This window comes from Rattus rattus, chromosome 10, assembly GCF_011064425.1.
Source record: "Rattus rattus isolate New Zealand chromosome 10, Rrattus_CSIRO_v1, whole genome shotgun sequence".
Classification (NCBI taxonomy): domain Eukaryota; kingdom Metazoa; phylum Chordata; class Mammalia; order Rodentia; family Muridae; genus Rattus; species Rattus rattus.
In genome coordinates this window covers 1062039-1087310 of record NC_046163.1, presented here as the reverse complement: position 1 = coordinate 1087310, position 25272 = coordinate 1062039, and the positions used below count along the sequence as shown (strand labels likewise).

Here is a 25272-nt window from a genome sequence, read left to right as displayed (position 1 = left end):
CTTCACTTCCTCTCCATTGCTGAGCTGTGGAGGGGACCTTGTTAACACATAACATACACATGCATACACGTGTACATGTCTATGAAAGTTAATTTAACAAAAATAGATGTTATTTTAATATACCATAAGTTCGTTACTGATTTACTTCTATACTATCTATCCCGCCCCCCCAAAGAAAAAGCCTCCATTATTTGTGTATCTACTGAAAATCTGAAAAAAATGGAGAATTCATTCTGTCCTTATGACTCAGGCATCTCACCTGATGAATCAAGATTGATCTGGCTTGGTTCTTAAAGAATGTGCTTTCACTGGTGTATCTGTTCTCTCCTGGTCCTTTTCCTTGAGACAGTTGGCCAGTTAATCTGGACAGATCCCTGGTATCTAGTAAACGCTTAGTCTCACCTTGTAAACGTTCCCTTTATGGATAGCTTGTAAGTGGTGTCTAGAGAAAATGTGTTCATCTGTGAAGTTGATCCTGCTTAGGTATTTTCAAACTCCTTCATAAGTCTAAGAGGTCTGTGCCACCATGTCCAAGTTATGGAGTGCTAGGGACGGACCCCAGTGTTTCAAGCTGCTAAGTACGAATTCTTTATCCACATACCAGCTCCAGATGGTGTTATAGGTTTTGTGGGGTTTTTGTTTGTTTGTTTGTTTGTTTTGTTTTTGTTTTTTGTTTTTGTCAGATACTAATTTCATAGCATATTTATTGCTGCTGTGTTCAGTGCATCTAGATAAATGCCTTAGCAGTGAACAACAGTAAGACAGAGCAGCCCACTGTGCAGTGGGTGCTTAAGCGCTCCCCCTCCCCTTCCACCCCATTGTAGTTCAGACTGGATCGAACTTTGGCTGCACTCAGTCCTCTTATCTCAGCCTCCTGAGTGTCACATTTTCAATCTTGAGCTACCGCTCCTGGCTCAAGACTTTGTCTCCTGTATGTACCTTTCTAGAAAGAAGATATAAAGTCTTCTCAGGGAAGCAGAGTCCAGGCAATCAGTCTGCAGGTTGGACTTTAGGAGACGCGTTAAGTAGTTGCTGAGAAAACACTTGTGTTTACTATGTGCAGAGCAGAGCGTTCCGTCTCACAGCTCATCATAGGCTTTGTTGGGTTGCAGCCCGCTGTCCTGTTCATTTTGTGCATGCAGAAATTTAGCCACAGTAGAATGTGGCTTAGCTTGAGGCAGAGCTTGCCCTGGATTTGAATTCGGACAGTCTCCTCTGGAACCCATCTAATTATAATTAACCTTTAGGATCTTGAGTTGTGAGGAGAGATCGTTCTCTGTGACAGTGTCTTTGGTGGCTAATTCCTTTTCAGATGGCAACTCTTGGGGAAGCTCGCCTACGAGAGATGGAAGCTTTGCAGTCTCTCAGATTTGCCAATGAAGAGAAATTGCTGTCACCTGCCCAAGATGTGGAGACGAAGGTCTGCTTGTGTCAGAAGACTCCAGCCACTCCCATGATTCAGTGTGAACTCTGCAGGGATGCTTTCCATACTAGTTGTGTGGCGGTGTCCAGTATTTCACAAAGCTCCCGAATCTGGCTTTGTCCTCACTGTCGAAGGTCAGAGAAGCCTCCATTAGAGAAAATTCTGCCTCTGCTGGCCTCCCTACAGCGTATAAGAGTTCGTCTTCCTGAAGGGGATGCACTCCGATACATGATTGAAAGAACCGTGAACTGGCAACATAGAGCCCAGCAACTGCTTTCTTCAGGGAATCTAAAACTTGTGCAGGACCAAGCGGGTTCTGGACTGTTGTTTAGCAGATGGCCAGCCTCAGCAGGAACGGCGTCAGCAGCAGACAAGGTGAGTGTGCACTGTTTGGGATACTGTGGCTGGCACAGCTCTAATTCTGGCTGGTGTTGCTGGTCCCGAGCCCTTCCCCTCTGGCTCTGGCAGCCTTTTACCTTAGGTGGGTTCTGACAGCTCTGACCACCAGGCTTATGCAGCAAGCCATCTTGCTAGTCTTGCTTTTGTTTTTTTGAGAAAAGGTCTCAGCCAGCCCAGAATGGTTTTAAGTTACTGTATGTGAGGATGATCTTGAACTGCTGCCTGCCTCTTGTGAGTGCTGGGGCTATGGGCGTGCGAGACTGGTTCTGGGCACTAACACTAGAACTTCCTGCGAGCTATCAGACACTTGAGGAACCAAATTGTACCCCACTGTCAGGAGTCTTTCTTAGGCTTGCTGTTTGCTGTGCCCTTGTGTACCTCTTTCAGTATCTGTTAGTCTGTATGCATGGCTAGTTTATGCTTTTTATGCATATAAGTTTTTGCTTGATTGAATATTTTTTTCCTTTCATGTAAGTCATGGTGTGGAAAGGGAGACCAACACTTGCTTGTCCTTTTTAGCCTTTTTTTTTTTTTTTTTTTTTGGTTCTTTTTTGTTTTGGAGCTGGGGACCGAACCCAGGGCCTTGCGCTTCCTAGGCAAGCGCTCTACCACTGAGCTAAATCCCCAACCCCCCTTTTTAGCCTTTAAGGAAGAATAATGTTTGAAGGGTTTGGGTGCATTTGCACACGTGTGTGTATGTGTGTGTGTCTGTCTGTCTGTCTGTGTGCGCGCTCCTCTGTGGAGCTGCTTACCTTTGTTCTGAGACAGGGTTTCTTCACTGGAATCCAAGGCCTGTCCAGTTGGCTAGCTTGGCCGGCCAGTGACCTCTGAAGATCTGCTTATCTCCTACTCCACGGTGCTGGGATTAAGAACATAGGCTGCCACACCTCGATTAGTGTTTGTGTCTGCTCTAGTGTGGGTGCTGCAGGAGGAGTGTGATGGGAGGAGGGGAAGGAGCGTGCGTGCAGTTAGAATGGCAATGGTCAAGCTTTATGTCTGGTTCCTGTTTCCTCGGGATTTATTATTTATTATTTGTGTTTGCCACATGTGTGACTGGTGCTGACAGAGGTCAGAAGACGACACTGGATCCCCTGGAACTGGAGTTATACCATGTGGGTGCTGGTTGCTCTGAGCCAACCCTGCAGCCCCTTTAATCTTTTTTTTTTTTTTAAAACAGTTCCTTTCATCCTGTGAGTCCTGGTTATTGAACTCAGGCCAGTAAGCTTAATGGCAATCACCTTTACCTGGTGAGCCATTTTGCTGACCTCCCATCCCAATATATTTCTGTAACAGATATTTACAAACTGGGTATAGTGCTATTCACCTGTACCCTTTCCGAAGGGTGAGATCACCCAAGCACAGGAGTTTAGATCAGGCTGGACCTGCATCTCTCTAAACAGCTTGAGGATAGGTATGTCCTGGTGTGTTTGCCTGAGGACTGACCCCCAGCATCACAGAGGTGGAGGAGGAGATTGCTGTCATGGCTATGGAGTTAGGTGATCCACAGGACACGGGTGTAAGGACTGTAAGTGGCCTCCTACTTCATCTTTTCCTCTAAGTACTTCTGAAATAGCATGTGATTGCATGCTTAGTGCTGCTTGGGTAGCCAGCAGCAGAGTCTGTTGTACTTCTTGACACAGGCTGTGCAGGGAGTTTGATTATAAAGGGGAAGGACAAAGTTGTGGCTGGTTTTTGAGATAGGGTTTCATAGAGCCAGGGATACAGGTGTGAGTGAGCCACCGTGCCTGGCTCGTGACAGTTACAGGCCGTCTGAGTAGCTTGTCTTACCCTATCTAAGCTTAGTAAAGAGTTACACAAGCACTGAAAGGTGGTATGATCTGTTCGCTTGCAGAGAAAACAAACGGTTTGTTTCCCAACCTCTGTGAGGTCGGTCTGAGTTGACTTGGGTAGTTGAATGGCTTTGTTTCTGTGAGGGTGGAAGGCCAAACCTCGTATCGTAATAAGCTGTTTCTCTTCCATCAGGTGTCTCAACCTCCTGGCACAACATCCTTTTCATTGCCGGAAGACTGGGACAACAGAACCTCATATTTACACTCTCCCTTCTCTACCGGGCAGAGTTGTATCCCCCTTCATGGTTTGTATTTTATTTTACACTATTCCTAGATAGTAACAGGCCATCTGGCCTAGGCTTTGTAGTAGATGATCTGGTATTCTAAAGAACCTCGTGTAACACGAGCATTCTGGAGGCGGAGGCAGGGGGATTATGGGTTCAAGGCCTCGGGGCTACAAAGCAAGGAAGACCTGTTACTGTACATTTTCTAATAATGATGTTCATATTTGAAGATCTAATGTAAATGTAAAGGATACCAGGATGCATCGGCTACTCTGATTTATTTAAGGATAAGAGATAATCCAGTGCCATTTACCACCAAGGACCATGCATTCAGGGCCCATGCTAAGTTGTAGATGCCAACCTCGTTTGCGACTTCTGGCGGATATTGAAAGTCACTCATTTTAAATCTACCTCCTTCCCTCTTCCCTTCTGGGTGGCCTTAAATTCATTCTTTAGTCAAAATTATCTCTTCTTTTAACATTGTTATTTTGTGTGTATGGTGTTCTGCGTATGGTTTGTCTGGACCATGTGCATGCAGCACCTACAGAGACTGTCTGGGACTGGAGTTGTAGACAGTTGTGAGCTACCACGTGGGTGCGGGAATTGAACCCAGGTCCTCTGGAAGAGCAGCCAGTGCTCTTGATTTCTGAGCCATCTCTCCAACCCTGGAAAATGATCTTGAAATCCTGGTCCAGGCTCCTCTTACCAAGTGCTAAGATTACAAGTGCGCGCTCTCAAACCTGGCTTTCTCCTCTTCATGTGTATGTGTGTGCGACACGGGCTTCATTAGGTAATGTTGGCCACAAACTCCCCGTGTAGCTGAGGGTGAGTTTGAGCTTCTGATTCTATTTCTAGTTCTGAAGTGCGGGGATTAGAAGTGTATACCACCATTCATAATCCTCATTTCTTCAAGAGTTCTTTTTCTGGTGTTTAGTCATGTGGTCCGAGCTCCTTGCTCTCCTCCAGTTGGTCGTGCTCCGGGTGACAGTGAAATCTGTCGGTTCCGATGGAGTGGGTTTTCCCCTGTAGCCGGAAGTATTAGGGAATCTACTTTAGCCTCCCTTTGTCGTATTGTGGTTTAGGTACATTAAGTAAACCTAACAAAACTGACTACAGTTAGAGGAATGGTGGAAGGCGGTGTGGAGATGGTCTTCTGTCCCTCACATGCTTACCAGTGCTTGTATTAAATGTCTCCGTCCCCATTCTGATTGGATGTGGCTGTCAACAGGTTTGAGTCCAGAGGTGAATGAACTGCTGATGGAAGCCCAGTTGCTCCAGGTGTCCCTCCCTGAAGTCCAGGAGCTTTATCAGACTTTACTTACGAAGCCCAGCTCTGCTCAGCAAGCTGACCGAAGCTCACCAGTCAGACCCAGCAGTGAGAAGGTGAGTGAGCCTCCGAAGACCTGCCTCGGTGTTGTACTCATGTCGTTCTAATGATTTTACAGAAGCGATGGCGGTGTCTCTGAGCCCAGGAGCGTACAAGCTGTCCACCTCCCAGGTCTACTGGACAAGGACACATTGCACACCTTTGCCAGCAGTTTGAGTGGCACAGCTTAGATCGGGGTCCTCAATCTTTACATCTTTTTTTTTCCTCTTTAAGGGAACTTTTCTTACCGCTCCCATATGACAATATTGAGAGAAGTAGGGTTATTTTCCTCTATAGAAGCATTGCTATAAGGATGAAAATATAATTGTAGCTGAAAGAGCCTTTTGTTAGTAAATATTTTAAAGATGCTAGATAAGAGATGCTTTCCATTATCCCTCCCAACCAGTAGGTGGATGCAGCCAGTACTGCAGGTGTAAGGCTGAGGGTGCTTACCCTGACAAAGACTCGGTAGTGTCTCCCATGTCCCTTTCATGTGTATTTTTGTGTGGTATGTTTATATGTGCAAACTCTCACATGTGCACGTACAGGTGCACCCACCTCACACGTTGATTCTGAGTCGTGGATTGCTCTCCAGCCACCTGATTCCCTGAAATTGGATCTCTGAATTGGGCTCAGAGATAGCAGATAGCCAGGCAGACAAGCCACCACAGCCACTGAGTATTGACATGGATTTGGGGTCCTCTCTTGCTTTTATGGCGGACGCAATAACTGCTGAGCCTTCTCTCCAGTCTCTGTAATGTCCTGGGTCTCTGCACTGTAAGGAGCTTCTGCTCCCTTCTAGCTCTGGGAGGAGCCGTCACACAGAATGCCCCCGAGAATATAATCAGGATGAAAAACATACTAGGGAAGCCTGAAGCCACAAGGAAAAAGATCCTTATGAAAGGTGCCCTGAAACACTGATCACAGCCCACCTAATCATCTCACTCCTCTAAGGGTTGTAAGAGGCGTCCTTCACAAATGCTTGGCGTAGCCCACCTCACCGAAGGATTTGGGGAAAGATGTGTCTGTGTGCTCTCAGGCCTCCTTGAAGGTTGGTTGTGTCGTTACTGCCCTTTCCCAGTGTTAGCCCCAGCTCAACACAGTGAAGACCCAGGCTGTGAAGATGGTTTCCGTGGTTTGGATCAGTGCATTCCCGGGATCTTTTGGTTTCTCATTTGCATATATTTCTCTAGTTGCATCAGTTTTAGTAACGAACAGACTGAATGCTAAAATTGAATTTGCCATCTCCCACCCAGAACGATTGCCTTCGAGGGAAACGAGATGCAATCAACAGTCTTGAGAGAAAACTGAAAAGACGCCCAGAAAGAGAAGGCCTTCCCAGTGAACGGTGGGATCGAGTTAAAAAAATGCGGACCCCTCAAAAGAAGAAAATCAAACTGAGTCACCCCAAGGACATGAACAATTTCAAATTAGAAAGAGAGCGTAGCTATGACTTAGTCCGGAATGCTGAAACTCATTCCCTGCCCTCAGACACATCCTACTCCGAGCAGGAGGACTCTGAGGATGAAGACGCCATCTGTCCAGCCGTGAGCTGCCTGCAGCCAGAAGGAGATGAGGTCAGTGAGGTTTGGGCCATAGAGGACGTGCTTTCCCTTAACTCAGAAACCCTGTAAGCTAGACCTCATCTCCTTGGGTCTTTCTCTTCCGCTTGTCTGCTTTGAGCTGATCTGAGTGGATTGCTCAGTTCTCCCCTCCTGATAATCTCTGCTTTAACATCGTCCTGGGTCTCCTCCTTTTCTTGAAGAAACTCTCGTTCTTCCCTTTTTATCTCCTCTCGCTCCTCCAGCTTTCACCTTCCCGGCGCTCAGAAGGTGGGAGGGATGCTGATGGAGTGCCCTTTGCTTACTGTCACAGGGCGGCGCTGTCTACCCCAAAGCAGAAGAGTGACTCTGCCTCCCTCCCTCGGTGGCTTTGGCGGTGGAACAGCTACACTCCTGTGGTTAGCTGTTGTGCCAGAGGCCCCAGTGCTGGGACAGTGGCAAACGGCCTGAATATCTTGAGGCTGGCCTGCCCAATTTTGAATGGCATTTTTTCCTCTGAACACCCCATCTCCCTGCTCTTTGTAACCAGGTGGACTGGGTCCAGTGTGATGGCAGCTGCAATCAGTGGTTTCATCAGGTCTGTGTTGGTGTCTCTCCAGAGATGGCAGAGAAAGAAGACTACATCTGTGTGCGCTGTACTGGAAAGGACGCACCAAGCCGAAAAGTAAAAACAAACACACACTCACTTCATGTAATTCAGGACTCCAATAGAGAAGATTTCCTCAATCTCAGCAAAGCTTACAGGACTGGGATCGAGCCAGCCTGTACACGGTGCTATTTCTATTCCTTATGGGATCATTTTTCCAGAACTCTTTGAAAAAAAGAAAAAACAACTAAAAAATTTTTGACACTTTTTTGTAATTTTTTCCTTAAAAGCTGTTTGTGGTTGTTGAAGTTTAAAATGCTGACTGTTTTTTGCAGGGGTCTCTACTGATTTCGAAGGTCTTGGAGTTTGCACCTTTTTGTGTACAGCATTAACATTGTACTTGTGCCTGGGATACACCGGCTTAAGAGTCTAACTCAGTGTCAGGGCCCAGGACGGGCACCAGAATTCCAGTAGCCCTCGCTGAGCAGCCGCTCTCCTTTCTCTGTCACCACATTGGGGGACTTTTAAGTTTTCACTTTGGGGTTTTTTGTTCCTTTCTTTCTCTCCTTTTCCTTTCTGGTAGGCTAGGTTTATTTATCTGAGCAATAACTTCTATGTTGGTTTCAGTGGCTGGAATTAAAACAAAACAAACTTCTAAAACAGTGTGTTGGTTTAGCATTTGGTTAATGTACAGAAAGCAAACGTCTAGTTTCTGGTGTCACTGAACTAGTGATGTAGGAAGAGACTTCGCTGTAAGTAATCGCCACGGCTGTATTTTGGCTTTCTCCCTACTCAGTTCTTCCCCACCCCATCTCACACCCCACCTTTTTTTTTTTTTTTGGTAGAATGTATCAAATGTTGCAGTTTTTATTGTGGAATAATAAATCCTTGGTCCTCTTATAACACTAGACTACAGAGCTTCTTCTGCCCTCCCCCCTGTGGGCCTGCACAACCAGAGGGGTTGTGTTTGCATTTGCTCCTTCCCAGGCAGCCTGCAGCAGGAGTGTGTGTGCTGGAGGAGTCTCTGTAGCCTGATTCTTTGTGGGTCTGGGCCTTCTTGTCCCACTAATAGAGAGTCCCTGTCTTCAAAGACCAGAGCCAGTTCTTCAAGCCGTGTTCTATTTCCATAATCTCTCAGAATGTTGGAGCTGTCCCTCCGTCACTCCAGACTGTAAGACAGCACAGCACTCCCGTGGAATGCTTGACAGGGAAGTTTGCCCGAGAGTTAAGTTGCTGTGGTCCATCATCTTAGAGGGTTGGTTCTCTTGTATCATTTTTTGGGAACCTTGGGCCTGCCTGGGATTCCTCTGCCTTCTATGTAATTCCATCAGTCTTTCTGGTTGTGGACGGCCCATACCTGTTTGCCCCTGTTCTGTAGAGAGGAGGACTTCCTGGTGAACAGAAGGACAAGCTCTCGCTCACTCGTCTTCCTCACTGTCTATAGCCATACGCCTGATGGTGGGCAGAGCTAGCAGACCTTTACTAAAACATCAAAAAGCGGTTTGTAAAGTAGCGAGAATTTAAATGTACTGTCCCCTATGCAATCCAGATAATTAAATCTGTTTAAGAATAACTCCTAGTGGTCTGCAGTGTCCTGCAGTTGCTGTGATGTCTCTTCTTGTCTGCGGATGAAAGTAAGCTTTGAAGGGGGCATTACTGATCCTGGGGTGCGCCTTAGTGGTAGAGCACTTGCCTAGCACAAACAAGGTCCCAGTTCCTATGCCTGGCACTGCCCAAGGAAGTAAATATGTGTCAAAGAAGGGCTGCTGCTAAAACTCAGTCTGACTTCTGAGAACTTTGACCCATCGAGTATGAGCCCTCTCTGGAGGCCTGGCTGTCCTAGAAGTCACTCTGTAGACCAGGCTGGCCTCTCACTTAGAGATCCACCTGCCTCTGCCTCCTGGGTGCTGGGATTAAAGGCCTGTTCCACCACCGCCACCCAGCTCCTTCCAGGTCTTAAAGGTTTTGCTTCTTCATTTGCGTTGCATGGGGTCCAGGCTGGCTCTGTAGCCAAGTGATCTTGAACTTCTGAATTCTTCTGAATCCTTCTGACTACTTTATGAATCCTGTGGTTAAAACCTGTGCACCACTGTGCCCAATTTATGTGGTGCTGGGGATCAAATATGAGGGCCTTCTGCATGCCAGGCAAGCAGTCTACCAAGTGGGCTATGTATACGCCCCTCGCCAGCTTTTCTTGTGTGCACCTTGTGTATTGCCTGTATCTGATATTAGCAGTCTTGCTGATAATATTGGAAGTATAAATTGTCCCCTTCCCAAGTGGGAATCGTGTTTTGTTTATGTACGTTGATACCAAATCTGAGATGTCAGCTGTGCAAAATCAAGTGACACCCGGGATTGCTTCAGTTCTGCAAGTGCTTTCATGCAGCCTACCTTGTGCAGAAGCAAACACTGCAAATACCGAAGACATCCAGCTTTCAACTGAGGCCACCTGTGTGCCTGATGCAAACTAAGGTGTTATAAAAACAAAACAAAAACATCTTATTGTGTGTGAGCTTTGAAGCTTGCTGATACCTTAAAGCCGTGGTTCTTAACGTGTTCTTCACAACCCTTTGGCAAACCACTGTCTCCAAAAAATACATTACAATAGCATAACAGCAGAATTACAGTTACGAAGTAGCAGTGGAACTGTATTAAGGGGTCACAGCATTAGGAAGGTTGAGAACCACTGCCATGGAGGAATGTTGGGTAAATGGAGAAAGAAGATAAAACAGCCACTGAGTTTCTACCCTGCAGGAGAGAGGCCTGGAGTTATTAGCCCCTGAGTCAGGAGGATGGTCGTTGGGCAGGTAGTGAGGTGAGAGAAGTGTACTAGCTAGACCGGATAGGGTGGCATTCCAGTTGTGGTGGTGGACAGAGCTACACATGCCTTCATTTGTCACGGGAGCGTGTAATCCCGAAGAGGGTCTCGCCTCAGTTCAGGTTCGCCTGGGTCAAGTAGCAGGGCCCTGTATAAAAGTCAAACCCTGAAAGAGAGGGATTAATATTTATTGGTTTGGTAGAATGGCTAAGGTGCACCTAGTCTGTCTACCACTGAAAGCAGGGTTGTAAGTGGCCCTCACTTGTAATCCCAGCACCTAGGATGCTCAGTCAGGAGGGCTGTGGGTCTGCAGCCATGCTGGGTGACACAGTACAGCTGACTCCAAAGTGCAGACAGTGAAACATGGTTTTGGGTGTTGGTGTGTGATTAATGTGTGATTAGCTGGAGTATCCTTTTCCATGGCAGTGGTTCAGACTGGGCTTCTCGACAGGGCTGTGCTATAAAGGTCCCGTGGGCTCTTTTCTCTTCCACCTTTGTCCACAAGCTGTCGCCAGCCCTGGGGCCTTTGTGCAGTGGATTTCTACATTGCCCTCTAACCACTCATACCTGGATGGATATTTGGCAGACTTAGAAGACCTGCTTGTGTCCTGCTTGGGATGGGCATGGAGAAGTTTTTGGTGCCTATGGGTGTCTTACTGGGCCCAGTCGTGCCTAGGGTTGTTAATATAACTTGGCTGTACTAGATTCCTATATATTGTAACAGGAAGTGCATCGAACAGCAGACATTTTAAAGGGGCTAAGCACGAAGCCAGAGCTGCTCATTCAGTAACAAGTGACGGAAGCTGCTCTGTGCTGTGTGTCAGCCTATATTAAAATGTTCTGTTGAGCTAGGAGGAAACTCGGGAGGCCCTGGATTTGATTTTTCAGGCACATCAGAAGAAAGGTTTTCTCCTGCCACAATGCTGGGGAAACAGAATCTGGAATATCTTGCTTGTTGAGAAGAGTTTGGAAGAGAGCATTGACGACCCCATTGTTAGCATCTTGTGGGTTACATTTGGATCTGTCCTTCCTCAACGTGACTGAAACACCGGAGTTGATGGCTTCTCTCTGGGTTGGCCTTCTGTCCTCATTCCTTTGCATGTGGCTCAAGTTTCTAACTTTGAGAGACTTCGTGTGTAACTTGTAAAGAAAATGCTGCTTAAAATATTCTAAAGAGAAGGCAACGCTGTCGTAAATCCACGTCTAAGCCACAGTCCACTTGTAAGGTACTCTCGGACTTTGTAAACAAATTTCATGTTTAAATGTTCCCTCAAATGTTCTTGTACATTTTCATCAGCACAGATGAGACATCTCAAGCCAGCCCACAGCAGAAGCGACGATCCCACTCTTAAGTTTGGTTTCTGAGGAAAAGGGTAGAGGGCTGTGTTGGGGAGGTCACGTGTGGTGGGTGTTTGGATGGCCTGCCTGCCTTGGAGTGATGACATTGTGTGATGGGTTTCAGGTGAGTAGAGACCACAGGGCTGTTGTATTTATAGAAACACAGAAATGTAAGTTACCTTCAACACTTGCCTCCCAATGTGAGGCAGACCAGTCAATGTATTAGTCCCTGGCAAGCTTCACGCTAGAAATAGAACATTGTTGAGCTGCCCCGCCAGTGCTTTCTCATTGTCTTGGCTCCGCTGTGAGCACGCACAAAAGACTGGACATACGGTCTGACAGCAAACGACAGAAGAAGTTTGCATCTAATTTTAGCCTACATCATAACCATGTGTATTCATTATACTTGAAATTGTTATGGGATGAGGGCCTATGCAGACTCTTAAGTGCTCTAAGGCAAAGACCATGAGTGAAGCATACTGGGGAAGTGAAGAGATGGTGGCGAAGGAAGACCAGTCACAATCCTTGCAAGGCATCCTAAGCTCTCAGGAGACAATGCCAGTCAGGGTGAGTGTCACGGATGAAATCTTGAGTTTATTCATCCAGGTGGCATTCAGTCCTATTAACTTCCTTTTTCAGCCTCCATAATATCTCATACAATGTAACTACTGTTGATTAAAATTTAATAGTGACCCATGCAAATTTTTGGGTTTCTTTATTTTTTCTTTCTGTGAAAAATTTTCCCACTTCAGCAGTACAAAGTCCTGGTCCAATTGGAGGCTACTTCTAATGCTCAAGGTGGAGCTCACTTAGCCCCACCCTCAAACAGTGCTAGGAGCACAGGTGACAGCGTGATTAACATGGTCCAGAGGCAGCACAGACCCAGTACAGTGGGCATGTGCCTCTAGGGTTCAACCTACAGTTACCGGCCAACCATTGTCTCTGTAGATGGCCCTGGTGTTGAGGTACCTTTTAGAGAAGTCTTAAAATCTTGTGGTCATGTGTAAGTCTTGAAATGGCCACCCTCTGTGGAATTCCTCCTGGTCTGAGTCCTTTGCTTCACCGATGTGGAGAACACATGCCCTGTGCTGTGTGCCGTGGTTACTCACAGGCAGAAAGCAAGTCCTAGTTCCAGCTTTTGGTAGTTGTCTTGCCTTGGAAAACGGGCATAGGTCAGGGTGGCTTTGAGGCCCCAGCTTGTTGCCTTGCTCTGTTTCTATCCACTACATCCCTCCCCTCTCCATCCACAGAAGGAGCAAAAGCAAACAGGACTTTTCATGTGTGGAGTAGTGTCCGGAAGTAAAGGGGGTGGGGGTGGGGTGGCCAAGGTTGGGAAGGGGATGAGGGAGTGAGTAGGCTAAGGCCATGGCCCAGCTGCTGGTTTTCCAGCCTGCTGTCTGCTACCCTAGCGGTGGCCACCAGATGGTGGTATTGTTTCCTTGACTGTTACAGAGCCTCTTGGTATTTTTCAGGTTCATCCCGTTTAGTGGCCAAAAGAGGAAAAACATTAGGCAATTTTCAATAAGATTATCAGCAGTTTTTTGTGTTTTTTTTTCTTTTTTTCAGAGCTGGGGACTGAACCCAGGGCCTTGCACTTGCTAGGCAAGCGCTCTACCACTGAGCTAAATCCCCAACCCCGATTATCAGCAGTTTTAAAGGCTCCAGGTCTTTCTAGAGGAGAAAATACTATGCGTTGGATTGGTTATTTGCTTTGTTGCAGCACGATTTGACACAAGGAAGTTTATAGTTTTGAGAGTGAAGTCCACCATGGTGAGGAAGCCATGGTAGCAGTCGTAGCTTGAGGCAGGTGATCAGGGTACATTTGCAGCAGGAAGCAGGGAAACTACCAATGCCTCTCTTGCATGTGATTCAGCACTCTGAACCCACTCAGACATGCCCACAGATTTGTCTCCAGGTGATTCCACACCCTGTCAAGTTTGTAGTGGAAACCGTCACAGTAGCCTTCTCCAAGTCCTTATTTAGGAGTAGATGTATGTACTGACCAGGGTAAGCACAGGTGAGAGTGGTCCTCTGGATGTTGGCATTACCATTTGGTGCCTGGCTTTGGTCAGGCTGAGGTATGCTCATGGGAAACCTCACTGTTGTTCCCTAAGAACCATCTTCATTGGAGAAGGATTGAGCACCTTAACTGAGAGCCCAGAACTTCTGGGTCTTTTTTTTTTTAATTTACTTTTTATTTTATTGTATATGAGTACTCTGTAGCTGCCTTCAGACACACCAGAAGAGGTCATCAGATCTCATCACATATGGTTGTGGGCCTCCATGTGGTTGCTGGGAATTGAACTCAGAACCACAGGAAGAGCAGTCTGTGCTCTTAACCACTGAGCCATCTCTCCAGCCTGAACTTCTGGGTCTTAGGGATGCAAATGGGAGGTGATAACTTTCTCTTTGCTGACCAGCCTGTGGAGTGAACCTCAGGAAAGCCATTGTTTACGTAACGTGAACTGGGGTAGGAACCTATGTGAAGCATGACACCAGTTCCCAGACTGTTCAATTCATATTTCCATTGTCATGATAAAGTTTTCATTGCATTTGTGTGTCAGTGCATGAGTTGAGTCAGGACAACTTGGGGGAGTTGGTCCAACTCAGGTTGTGAGGTGCAGTGGCAAAACCATAAATCCACTGTCTCATTGGTCTCTGCTTTTAGGAAAACATTGCTCACCAGACATGATTTGTGAGGTTTAATCCTTGAAAGACGAGATAGAATTTCTTTGTAGGTAAGGGTAGGATACTTTGCCTGCATGTGTGTCTGTGCACCATGTGTCTGGGGAAGGAAAAGAGGGTGTTTGATCTGCGACTGGAGCAACAGACAGTTGTGAACCATCACAACAGACAGTTGTGAACCATCACGTGGGTGCTGGGGATTGCACCTGTGTCCTGTGGAAGAACAGTCAGTGTGGTCTTCATCACTGAGCCATCTCTCCAGCTCCAGGGTGGTTATTTTAAAAAAAAAAAGTGAGTGTGTGCGAGTGTGGGTGCTGGAGAAGTCCTATCTGGAACTGCAGTTCCAGGCAGCCATGAGCCCCCGTCACAGTGGTGCTGGGGATGGAACTCGGTTCTCTGGAAGAGTAAAATGCAAGTACATGGAGCCATCTTCCTTGCAGCTCTGGGGATTTTTAAAAATACCAGTGAGAAGAATGTATGCCACGTGTGGGTGGTACCTTCAGGAGCTAGAAAAGGGAGTAGATCTCCAGCAGCTGTGAGCTGCTGAATGTGGTTGCTGGGAAATGCTGGGTCCTCTGGAAGGGCAGGATGGACCCCTAACCACTGGACCTTCCCTTCAGGCCCAAGGATGCGATTTTGATGGCAAAAATTATGCCCCTAATCATGAACTTTATACAGTTCGAAGTAAACATGTTTGTCTTCTGTGTCTGCTAGTGTTCCGGTGGGGGAGGCCATCTCCAAAGAGTCTTCTTTTTCTCCTTGCTCAGGAAAATCATGGCTCTTTTCCTAGTCTGAATTAACACCAAACACAGTTACCTCTACTTTGGATCTAATGCAGTGAAACCATTGGGCAGGGTGGGAGGTTGGAGAAGAGTGGGCTGTTTTTCAGCCTTGGAAGAAGTCACAGGAAACTATTAGCACACAACAGAAGAGGGCAGCAGAGGACAGGACTGGTTCCTCTTCTAGGTCCCAGGGCTGGAACTGGGCCCACAGGAGGGAAGGCAGGGTAGACTGAGGTGCACAAGGTCACAGTATGATCCTTAGCTCTACACTGGACACCAGGATCTGTCGTTTACACCTGCACCTGCTGTTTGGGGGAGATTGGGTTGTAGAATTAAATGAAAGGTTGGGGTTTGAGTTTACATTCCACCAATCGATAGAAATGGGCTGGTAAGTTAATGGTGCCTGCTATGTGCCCAGCAGCCTACGTTTCCCCTGTATTCTTGGGGCTGGACGGCTACATAGATTCATGAGCTTTTACAGAACCTGGTATAGCATTTGGAGGTGCTGGGCATAAAGATCTTAGTTTCTTTGGTCATATTTTAAAAGATCATATATAACTACACTGTCACTCTTCTCAGACACACCAGAAGATGGCATCAGACCCCATTACAGATTGTGAGCCACCATGTGGTTGCTGGGATTGGAACTCAGGACCTCTGGAAGAGCAGTCAGTGCTCCTAACCACTCAGATCTGCTTGCTTCTGCCTCCTGAGTGCTGGGATTACAGGTGTGCACCACCATGCCTGTCTCTTCTTGTTCTTGCTGTACTACACATGATGGAACTTAGAAGAAAGAGCAAGGCTCTGAAAAGGCAAAAAAAAAAAAAAAAAAAAAAAATTGAATTGAATTGACAGGAACTGTGTCACTGCTATCCTGACTATGTGACCTGGCTAAGGATTCTGGCCTGCCACTCAAAATGAGACCGGTGTACAAGATCCTCAGGGGGATGCTGGAATGAGGGCACATGCCTGAAGCCCGGATACTTTGGAGGCTTTGGCAGGAAGATTGCAACTTTGAGCTTGCATTCAGCTACACATAGAAAGCAGCCTGGATTATCTAGAAAGACTGTACCAAAACCTTCCCAGCCACACAGTCTATCTGCTTCTCCCCTATGGTTGGTTTGTCCTGGCTCCCTCAAGCACCATTTTAGATCAGAGGTATCGACAGTGGGCCGTTTCAGTACAGTGTTTCCTCAGTGGGGCCAGGTCTTGGTTCAGTAGGATTCTCTGCTACTGAGACTGAATACCATCCTTCTGATAACAGGTATGGAGAAGGATGGAAATGGTTTCCTGAGCTAGCTTACTACTAGTAAGGGAATGCAGGAACCTGATGTGTATTTGGGGAAAGCTGAGGAAGAACTTGGAATGGCTTGTGTGGTGGTAATGAGAGAGCGAACTAGTAGAACCTGTAGAGTGGCAGTCTGTGCTGTGACTACTTTGCCTGTTATCAAATTTACCTGTATCAACCCATAACCTTCATGACTTCCTATGAGGCACCCTTAGTTTTTAGATAAGGAAATTGGGAATCAATTGTTAAGGCTAAATTGGCCAGCCCTGAGGAGGTCAACACAAGGGGATCATGGGTATTAAGCTAGCCTGGGATACACTGTGAGATTGCTCCAAAACAAAAGAAGCATAGGTTGGGGAAAGGCTACCCAGCTGGTACACAGAGTAGGCAAGAGAACCCTGACCCAGATCCTGAGCCTTTGCAGGTGGCCTCTGACTCCTCTGGAGACTAGACTCTGGGAAACATGTCTCCAAGGCAAAAAACCTGGCCCTCTGCTTGGCAGTGGGTTTCCTTCCCCACTCCACGATGGGCAAGGCTTATAAAAACTTTTCTTTTAGGGAGCATTTTCTTAAGCTGGGTGAGTATTTCATTCCAGCCAGAAATGTAGTTGAAGAAACCCTGTAAGGCTAGGTGTCTTGCTTCAGAGGGTAGGTCTCATGCTGCCCTTGGGGCTATGGCAGGGGCCTGGCAGCCTTGCCCTGTCTTTCAGCTTCCAGACACCTTCCCCACTGTGAACAAAGTGCCTGGAGCTTCACTTGGGCCAGTTTTTGGTTATTGAGTTTTTGGCAAAAAGCAACTCAATCTAAGAAAATTAGAAGCCCTTTAAGTGATGTAAGCATCTAAGCAAAAGTGGAAAGTCTCAAGATGACTAGTCTGCCTGGGAAAGGAACCTTAGTTCCAGGCAGGTTGGGTTCCAATAGGCCCCTCTTGTATCAGAATCTTCCTTGGTCACAAGCACCTGGTCTGCTCCACAGCCAGGTAAGAGACCTACCTTGTAGGCTGCTGTGCTGCTGGGCCTGAGCTGTGGGGAGGAGCAGAGAGCCAGCTTGGAGTTTCAACCTTAATCTTCTCCCAGCCAGCAGTCTCTAGGCTGGGCTTCTAGAGGTACCGACTTTCCTCTGCAAAGACAACTTCTCTGAGGGAAATCACCTACTGGACCTGGACAAGAAGTAGTCACCATGTTGCCTGACACGGAGCACTTCCTAAGCATCCGTGCTTGCTGGTTCTCATCACTTCTAAATGAACTGATTTACCCAAGGACTCACAGATTGAGAGCTGAGCTGAGATTCAAACTCACACCATCAGGCTGCAGAATTGAAACTGGTGAATGTCCTCCCTGCCCCACCCCCACACTGCCTGTGGACACTTTGATTTAGTGATTTTTTTTTTTTTTTTTTTAAGAAAAAGGGTTGCACTCTGTATTCCAGGTTGGTATAGAGCTTACTTGTGTAGCTCAGGCTGGTCTTGAACTCAAATCATCCCATCTCAATGAACAAAATGCTGGAATTCCAGGAATAGTGGTCATTCCTTGCTTTTACTCTGTCAGTGTTGGAGGCTCGAGGCTTGGTTCCTAGAGAAGTGCTACCCCACCAGGCTACATCTCCTTCCCCCGTGAGGCATCTTTTGAGAGGCCAGCAAGGGGAGGGACCTTACAAGCCCTTCAGTCAAACTCCAGAGTTTTCCTGAACTTAATTCCTTCACTGCCTTTGATTCAGTGCCTTAACAAGGAAAATCAGAGCTGGTGTGTGGATTCTAGCGTGGTCTTGCCCTGGCTTCTCTGACCTTTCAGGACTCCCCACGAACACCCTACAAAGCTATTTTGATTTTTCCTAGTATGGCTTTTTCTGAGGTAGCTATTTAATTTTTTTTTTCTTTTTAGATTTATTAAACGTATATGGAAGTTTTTGCCTGCATGGATGTCTGGGCAGCATGTGCATGCGGTACCCACGGGGGTCAGAAGACGGCGTCAGATCTCTAGTAACTAGAGTTACAGATGTGAGCCGCCATGGTGCTGCGTTCTGAACCAGTTTGAACCATGCTCTTAACTGCTGAGCCACCTCTCCCGTTCCATGAACTATTTAGCCAGTGAGTCTCTTAAGGTGGTGAAAGTCTCCATTCAACCATAGGGAAAGGATTTGGTGGGATCAGAGGGCTGTCCTTCTCTGCTCAGGATCTTCAGTGAGCACACTGCATACCCTGACCCATGAGTGCCTGTGTTTATCTGCACTGCATCCCCGGGGAACATCCGTCCTACAGAGGCAGATGGCAGGTTCTTAGGGGGAATCCAGTCTTTTGCTGCTCTTCTTATGAGGCAGTGGCTCTCACTGGGGACCCAAGGGCACCTTAACTTTCCTGCTGGTACATATATCTCTCTCACAAGGTAGCTGTGAACTTGAAGTTTGTCAGTGTCCCCTCCTCATTGTCGTCCCTAGCAAGGCTCCCAAGAGCCAGACACGGGCAATGAAGTGTGTAGTGGGCAGAAGAAGATGGGTACGTTGATGAGTCCGGACCTCGAGAGAATTGCTCCATCTTTATTGGTGACAAATAGAGAAGGGTGGTAGGTGGGCCTGGGGAACGTGGGTCGCAGCTCTTTCCCTGCCTTCTCCCGCTGTGGTGTTTGGTGCTCGCCTCCCACAGCTAGGGGTTATCTGAAAGGCAGTTAGTTCTATGATACAACCCCAATTTATGGAGGTTTTCATGGGCACTGGGATATTAAAGCGCGAGGTTAATTGTACCGAAAGGGTTTCAGCTCAGCGCCTTTCATCCTGTCATGGTGGCGGGCTTCAAAGCCCGTGGGTGCCCTCTGCAAAGGGAAGATGTCCTGCCTTTTATGATTGCTAATTCTGAGCCAGTTGTTCTTCACGTTCCAGAAAGCTTACAACCGGATGCATGGGGCATCTCTCTGTCTTAGCTGGTTCACCAACAGTGGCAGGTAGAACAGCTCGGAGCCCTCTCCTGCCCATTCAGAGAGGTGAAGGAGAGCCCAGCCTCAGTCCAACTGTCTGAGCATAGAGCTCAGTGTGACATAAAGCTTGGTGCTTCACCAGGGAGCAGTTGTCTGCTTCTACAGTTTAGGGCACTGCTTGTTTTGAATCTGAGAAGGGAAAAAGATTGTTTGCACTTCAGACAAATGAGGTGAGAGAAGATGGGGGAAAGACCAAATCCTTATAGTTGTCTCCACTCCCTGGGATCTGATACACCTGCAGTCATTAGCAGCAATGAGTTTATGAGTTTCTTCAGTAAGCTAGATAGAGAACCAAAAACTTGAAGATGTTTTCTTCCGAGGGCCACAAAGTTACACAGGACTCCTCCGCCCTCCACTCTCGTGCTGTAGTCTAGAATCCTCTCCTAGCTTGGTAGCAATGTGCTATACGATTTATTATTTTATGTGTAGGAGTGTTTTATCTGCATACATGTTTGTACCACCTGTGGACCTGCTACCATGGAGGCCAGAAGAGGGAATTGGATCCCTGGGAACTTGATTTATGGATGGTCGTGACCCACCATTTGGGCGCTGGACACCAAATCCAAACCCTCTGAAGAGCAGTGAACGCTGTTAACTGATGAGCCGTCTTCCCAGCCACAGCAGTAATGTTTTATTGTTTTGTTTGTTATACAATGAATAAATAATTATAGTTCTCCCTGGGAAACTCGACCCTTGCCACTTGTCATAGGGGACTTATTGACTGGTTAATTGGCTGATTGAGGTAGGGTTTCTCTGTGTAGCCCTGGCTGTCCTAGAACTGTCTATGCAGACTAGGCTGGCCTCAAACTCGGAGAACTCCACCTACTGCAGGGATCAAAGGTGTGCATGGCTACCCTCTGCTGGGATTCTTCTAATTAGGATAACATAAGGATCGCATGGTGTCTCACTTTATTTTAATTCGTGTTTTACCCTTCCCCACTTGATGGCCTAATGTCTTCTGTACTTAAGGCATTTTTATGGGAGATCTAGAAGTCAAGTAGACTAGTATAAGCATACTAACTTGAATAAAAATATAGTTTAAAATACACTTAAGCTTGGCATGGCTACAGAATCAGTTGGTGAGCAAACCAAGACCTGTGGAGCCAGGGATTGCACGTGGGTTTGAGAAGCCCATGGATTCAACAGCGCTTTCCAGTCAGGTGCTTCAGAGTCACGCCAGCCCGTGTTTGCCTAGTTGTCAAGAGTAATGCAAACCTCTCAAGAGGAGTAAGGTGTGTGTGTGTGTGTGTGTGTGTGTGTGTGTGTGTGTGTGTGTGTAGAGGAGGGGGGAATGGGAGTTCCGTTTCCTGGCTTTAGTGTTTGTGTTCCTGAGTGTTCTGGGAGAAAGCAAGCACAGAAGCTGGCCAGTCTGTGGACACGAGGGCCTGCTTTTGTCTTGCTTGCGGCAACAACAGACAATAGCAAGTCTTTGAAAAGCTGTGTGAGGTTAAAGACCTTACCTGGAAGAGAGGAGAAAGCAAGCTAAGTGTTGCAGGGTGTGAATGGAAGCAAGCAAGGAAGGAAATGCAGGTAGTGGGTAGGGAAGGAGAGCAAGGACCGTGTGTGTGTGTGTGTGTGTGTGTGTGTGTGTGTGTGTGTGTGTGTGTGTGCATGTGTGTACGCAGTCCCCTGCTGGCTTCTCTCCCCTATGTAGGCAAAAACAGAACACGAGAGCTCAGGGAAGCAGGAGAAGGCAGAGAAACAATGGCCAAGGGGAGGCAGAGTTCCCATCCACATTGGCTCAGAACGATCTTTCGATCTTTCGTGGAGGCAGAGTCCTTGGATGGGAATGCACTTCAACGATGGGGCTGTGGTGGCACCCCATGGCGTATCTTAAGGAAAACAGTTGAAACGTGAAGTATCTAGGCATGCGCTGGGGGTGGAGGAGCACGTGCCTTTTAAATTCTTTCCTCCTCTAGTCTTGAAGCCTAGGGAAATGAGCAAGAGGGACAGCAAGCTGATTAGCTTTAGAACCCAGACATTCTCGAATTAAATTCTTGAATTAAAAGAACATTAACGCGTAACCAGGGACACCACACTTTCACTTAACCAAACTGATTGAGGCACCGACTCTTCTAATAGCCTTGGGAAGCAGACTGGCTTCCAGGCTAAGCCGCTGGGTGCAGACGTGTGCTTGGGAGGAGCTGGGGTCCAGACTGACACGGGCTTCGACTGGACGAATGCTGCCAGCCCTATAGAAGAGTTGCACTACGTGGGCACTGCGGTTTTTCTGACTGAAATCCTGTAGATACATGTTATCAGGAGGGGCACAGAGCTTACCCCTTGGACAAGTCCTCAAACACATCTAAGGCTAGGGTGGCTGGGCAGAGGGCAACATGATGACACCCAGTCCCACCTCACTTCCCAAAGATTCAAACTTGTTTCCTCACTTCCTCCTGCGTTGTTTCCTTCAGACAGTTGTGTGGAGGCTGTTATGGGGCTGCAGAGTGGTTTAAGAACATTCCATTGTCTCATGACAACTACTGACCTGCCACTTGCTCCCTTCCTCTGAAGAATTCTGACATTGGGTGTGTGATCCGGAAGGCCTCCTCTGCTCTGTTCTCTCACCTTTAACCCGGAACCCCCACCTGTTCTTTGCAGTCCCTCATGGTCCGTCATCCCATCTGTCATTTTCTCAAAGAGCAGATATGTATGGAGGACTGACTTCCGGTCCTCTGTTTGGTATCCAGGAGCAAGGCAGGACGCTACTGCCTGTTATTAAAGTGGACTCCAAACTGGGCGGTAGTGGCGTACTCCTTTAATCCCAGCACTCAGGAGCCAGAGAAAGGAGGATGTCTGTGAGTTCGAGACCAGCTTGGTCTACAGAGCAAGTTCTAGGACAGCCAGGGCTACAGAGAAAAACAGCCAGTCTCAGAAACAAAAGTCTACTCCAAAAGAGTTAAAGTGGGGTGGGGGTAGGGGTCTGAAAGGAGGCTCAGTGGGTAAAGGGAGCCCAGGATCCCAGGGCTCACATGGAAGGCAGGAGCAGTAACTACTGTAAATTGGGGGGGGGAGAGAGAGAGAGAGAGAGAGAGAGAGAGAGAGAGAGAGAGAGAATATGAACAAACAGCAAATGTAATTTTAAGAATTTAAAAGTATTTTAAGAAGATTGTGCAGCGGGAGCAGTCTCCCGGTGCCCAGCATCTGGGCCGGCTAGCGGTGCTGCGGTTCTTTCTGCCCTGGCTCTACAGCGCAGGGAGCTGCTTTTGACTCAGGGCCTCGAAGCTGTTTGCCCATCAGCAACCATCCGGTAATCTCTTCACAGCATCATCTTACACTTTTAGAAAACAAATGTGTGAAAAAGCCCTCATTTAGTTGTATTTCTCTCTCCCTTACTAAGGTACATTTCATCCCCAATACTCTGTTTTCACAGCCCCCATCCCGCCTCCCTCTTGCAGGGATTCTCTTCCTCATTATTCTTATCCGCTCGGAAGCCCCACTGTTCCCGCAGACCGCTATAGGTGGAGATGGTCTTCCTGCGAGGGGGAGGAAGAGGAAAGAGGTCCAGGGATCCCAAAATGGTTATGGGCGCTCTTGTGCCCAACTACTAGCCCCGGGCTGCAGTGAGCGGTTGCGGAGGTCAGGTAGAAGCCGGCTCTTGAGAGCCAAGCCACCTGGGGTGGAGGGGACCGGACCCTTCCCCTGCCCGCTCTTCCTGTCCCGGGAGCGGCCTCCCTGACCTTGACGGGAGGCGAGGCGGGGGTGCGGCGCCCAGCGTGCTGCGCACCGAGGACAGTCCCGCAGGCACGCCCGCCCCGCACCTCCCGGCGCGTGCCCGCCCTCCCGCGCCGCCCGCCGGGTCTCCTCCCCTCACTGCAGCGCTCGCCGCGCTCGCGCTCGCCCATCGATCAGCCCCTCCCTCCGCCCGGGCGCAGACTGCTAAGCTCAGCAAGTCTTGCGGCAAAGGCACTTCGGAGCGGAGTTGGACCCGGGGCGGAGCGGGGACTCCGCGCCCCGAGGGAACGGCCACCGCCGCTGGACCGTAGCCAGCGCCGCATCCCTGCAGCCCGTCGCTGCTTTCCGTCGGGGACCGCGGATCTCTGCTGCCGCGCCGGGGTCGCCCTCGGGTGAGTCCCGATGCCCCTCCAAAGTTTCTCCATCCTGGCTTCTGAGTCCAGGTGCAGAAGGGTTCTGGCTCCTGAGAGTGGGTGGGGTCGCGGGAGTTTGGGGCCAAGGGAACCGGACGCCCGCACCGTCCTTTGCAGGGAGTTTTCCTAGCCTCCGGCTTGGGAGAGCCGGAGCGGTGGAGCGAGAAGCAGGCTCCTCTGCGGGTCTGCGCGGCGAGCTGTAGGGTGGAGGAGACGGGGGTCCCTTGCGCCCTCCCGCTCTGTTCCTGGCATTTCCGTCCCTGGACGCCCCCACTTGCGTCTCGCCCATCCCCCGCCTGTTTGCGCCGTCTCCAGCCTGCCTCTTTTGCCCCGGGTCAAGCTTCAGGGATCTGCGGCGCCGTCGTCGTGAGAGGAGAGGGGAAGGTCGCCCGTGCGAGGCTAGGGGGCCAGAGAAGAACTCTGAAAGCGAGGGGTCCAGGGAAGCAGTCTTGGACGCGACGGGCGGTGGGGGTGGGGTGGTAGATGGAGATGTCCCTTCAAATCTCATGACTCAGCACCACCTAGGACGGCTTGTCGCTGCTCAGCCCTGGTCGTCAAGGCCCAACAAACCCATTCTTCTTTCTGGACTCGTCCATTTTTTTTGCCACTCGTTCTTTCCACTACCACGAATTTTCTATTTTAACTTAGAGGCCGCATCTTTCCCCTCTCTCATCCCATGAATCCTCGTGCCCTGTTTTTTTTCCTGCCTTCCCACAATCCACAGGTGCCTCGAGCGGCATGGGGTCTCCCTTTTTCAGTCCTGGGGTGCTGGTGGAGGTCTCTTTCCTTGGCAGGCAGTGGAAGAAGCCAGCACAAGGACAGAGGAGGCGCTGGCCCAGGAGGACCACTGCAGTGTGGAAAGGGCAGCGGGAGGGAGACGGTTGGAAGGGGGTGAGCAGAGGAGAAAACCCTCAGGTTTTCAGGGGGCACTTGAATAAAGACTGGGGTCAGCCTGGGGAGCATGGGGTAGGCCCTCTTTTTCCTCTTCTGCTGTGGGTGTGAGGTGGCGTCGTCTCCAACATAATAGATTGTCCTCAGTCCAATCCCTAGCTCAAGAAAACTGGACATTTCATCACTCGGGTGCTGAAGAGGAGCCGGACCAGAGGCCCTTAATCCTTCCAGCTTCCTCCCCAGCCCCAGCCCCAGCCCCAGCCCCAGCCCCAGCCCCAGCCCCAACCCCAGTTTACACCAAGCCTTTGAGCTGCTTTAAAAATGAAGAAATGGGCATGAAATGTGCCCCTCAGACTGGGCCAGAGGGGCAGGGGCAGGGGCAGGGGCAGGGGCAGGGGCAGGGGCAGGGGCAGGGGCAGGGGCAGGGCAGCGCCGCGCCGATGTAATGAACCATGCCTGGCTGACACTGCAAGCTTCAGCTTGTGTCAGGGCTCAGGAGTGAGTCAGTTTCAGAGGTCCACACCAGGCACACTGCAGCCTTCAGAACTGGGCTCTCGCCTCAGCTGCCTCTGCCCTGCTCCTTGGTACATCGTTGGCCACATCCTCTTGGACTCCCTTTGGATTAGGGCTTTTCCTTAGCACCACACCGGCTTAAATCTCACTCTTTACCCTCTATACCTGGCCTATGGTGGCAACGGGAGCCTAGGGACTGTGGAGGGAGAGGACACAGAGGTGGAGGTGTAGGGCCAGACCCTCTGTGTGAGTCAGCTTTGTTCAGCACTGCACAAGCTTTCCCCAAACAGCTTGGGGTCCTTCCTGGGGAGGGGCTGTACGAACACATTTCTTTCCACTTTGTGCCTCCAGCCCCTGCATCAACACAAGACCAGGGGAAGGGAAGGCACTGGTATCTGCAGGCTACCTGGCCTCACCTGAGTAGCATTGGTTTTACCCCTTGATCACGGAGCACCTTTCCAGAGCAGGGCAGGATCTCCTGACCACACTGCAGC

The 25272-nt window shown here is 48.8% G+C and overlaps 1 protein-coding gene across 1 annotated transcript in view; it reads left to right on the top strand.

Moving 5' to 3' along the window:
* Positions 1-8983, top strand: part of Kdm5b (lysine demethylase 5B) — a 71814-nt gene extending 62831 nt beyond the window's left edge. The window contains exons 23-27 of the mRNA XM_032915717.1: positions 1313-1798; positions 3806-3917; positions 5125-5279; positions 6519-6839; positions 7354-8983. Of these exons, the coding sequence (XP_032771608.1) occupies positions 1313-1798; positions 3806-3917; positions 5125-5279; positions 6519-6839; positions 7354-7641 (1362 nt within the window). The 3' untranslated portion in view covers positions 7642-8983. The remainder of the gene's footprint in view (positions 1-1312; positions 1799-3805; positions 3918-5124; positions 5280-6518; positions 6840-7353) is intronic.
* Positions 8984-25272: the final 16289 nt, after the last annotated feature.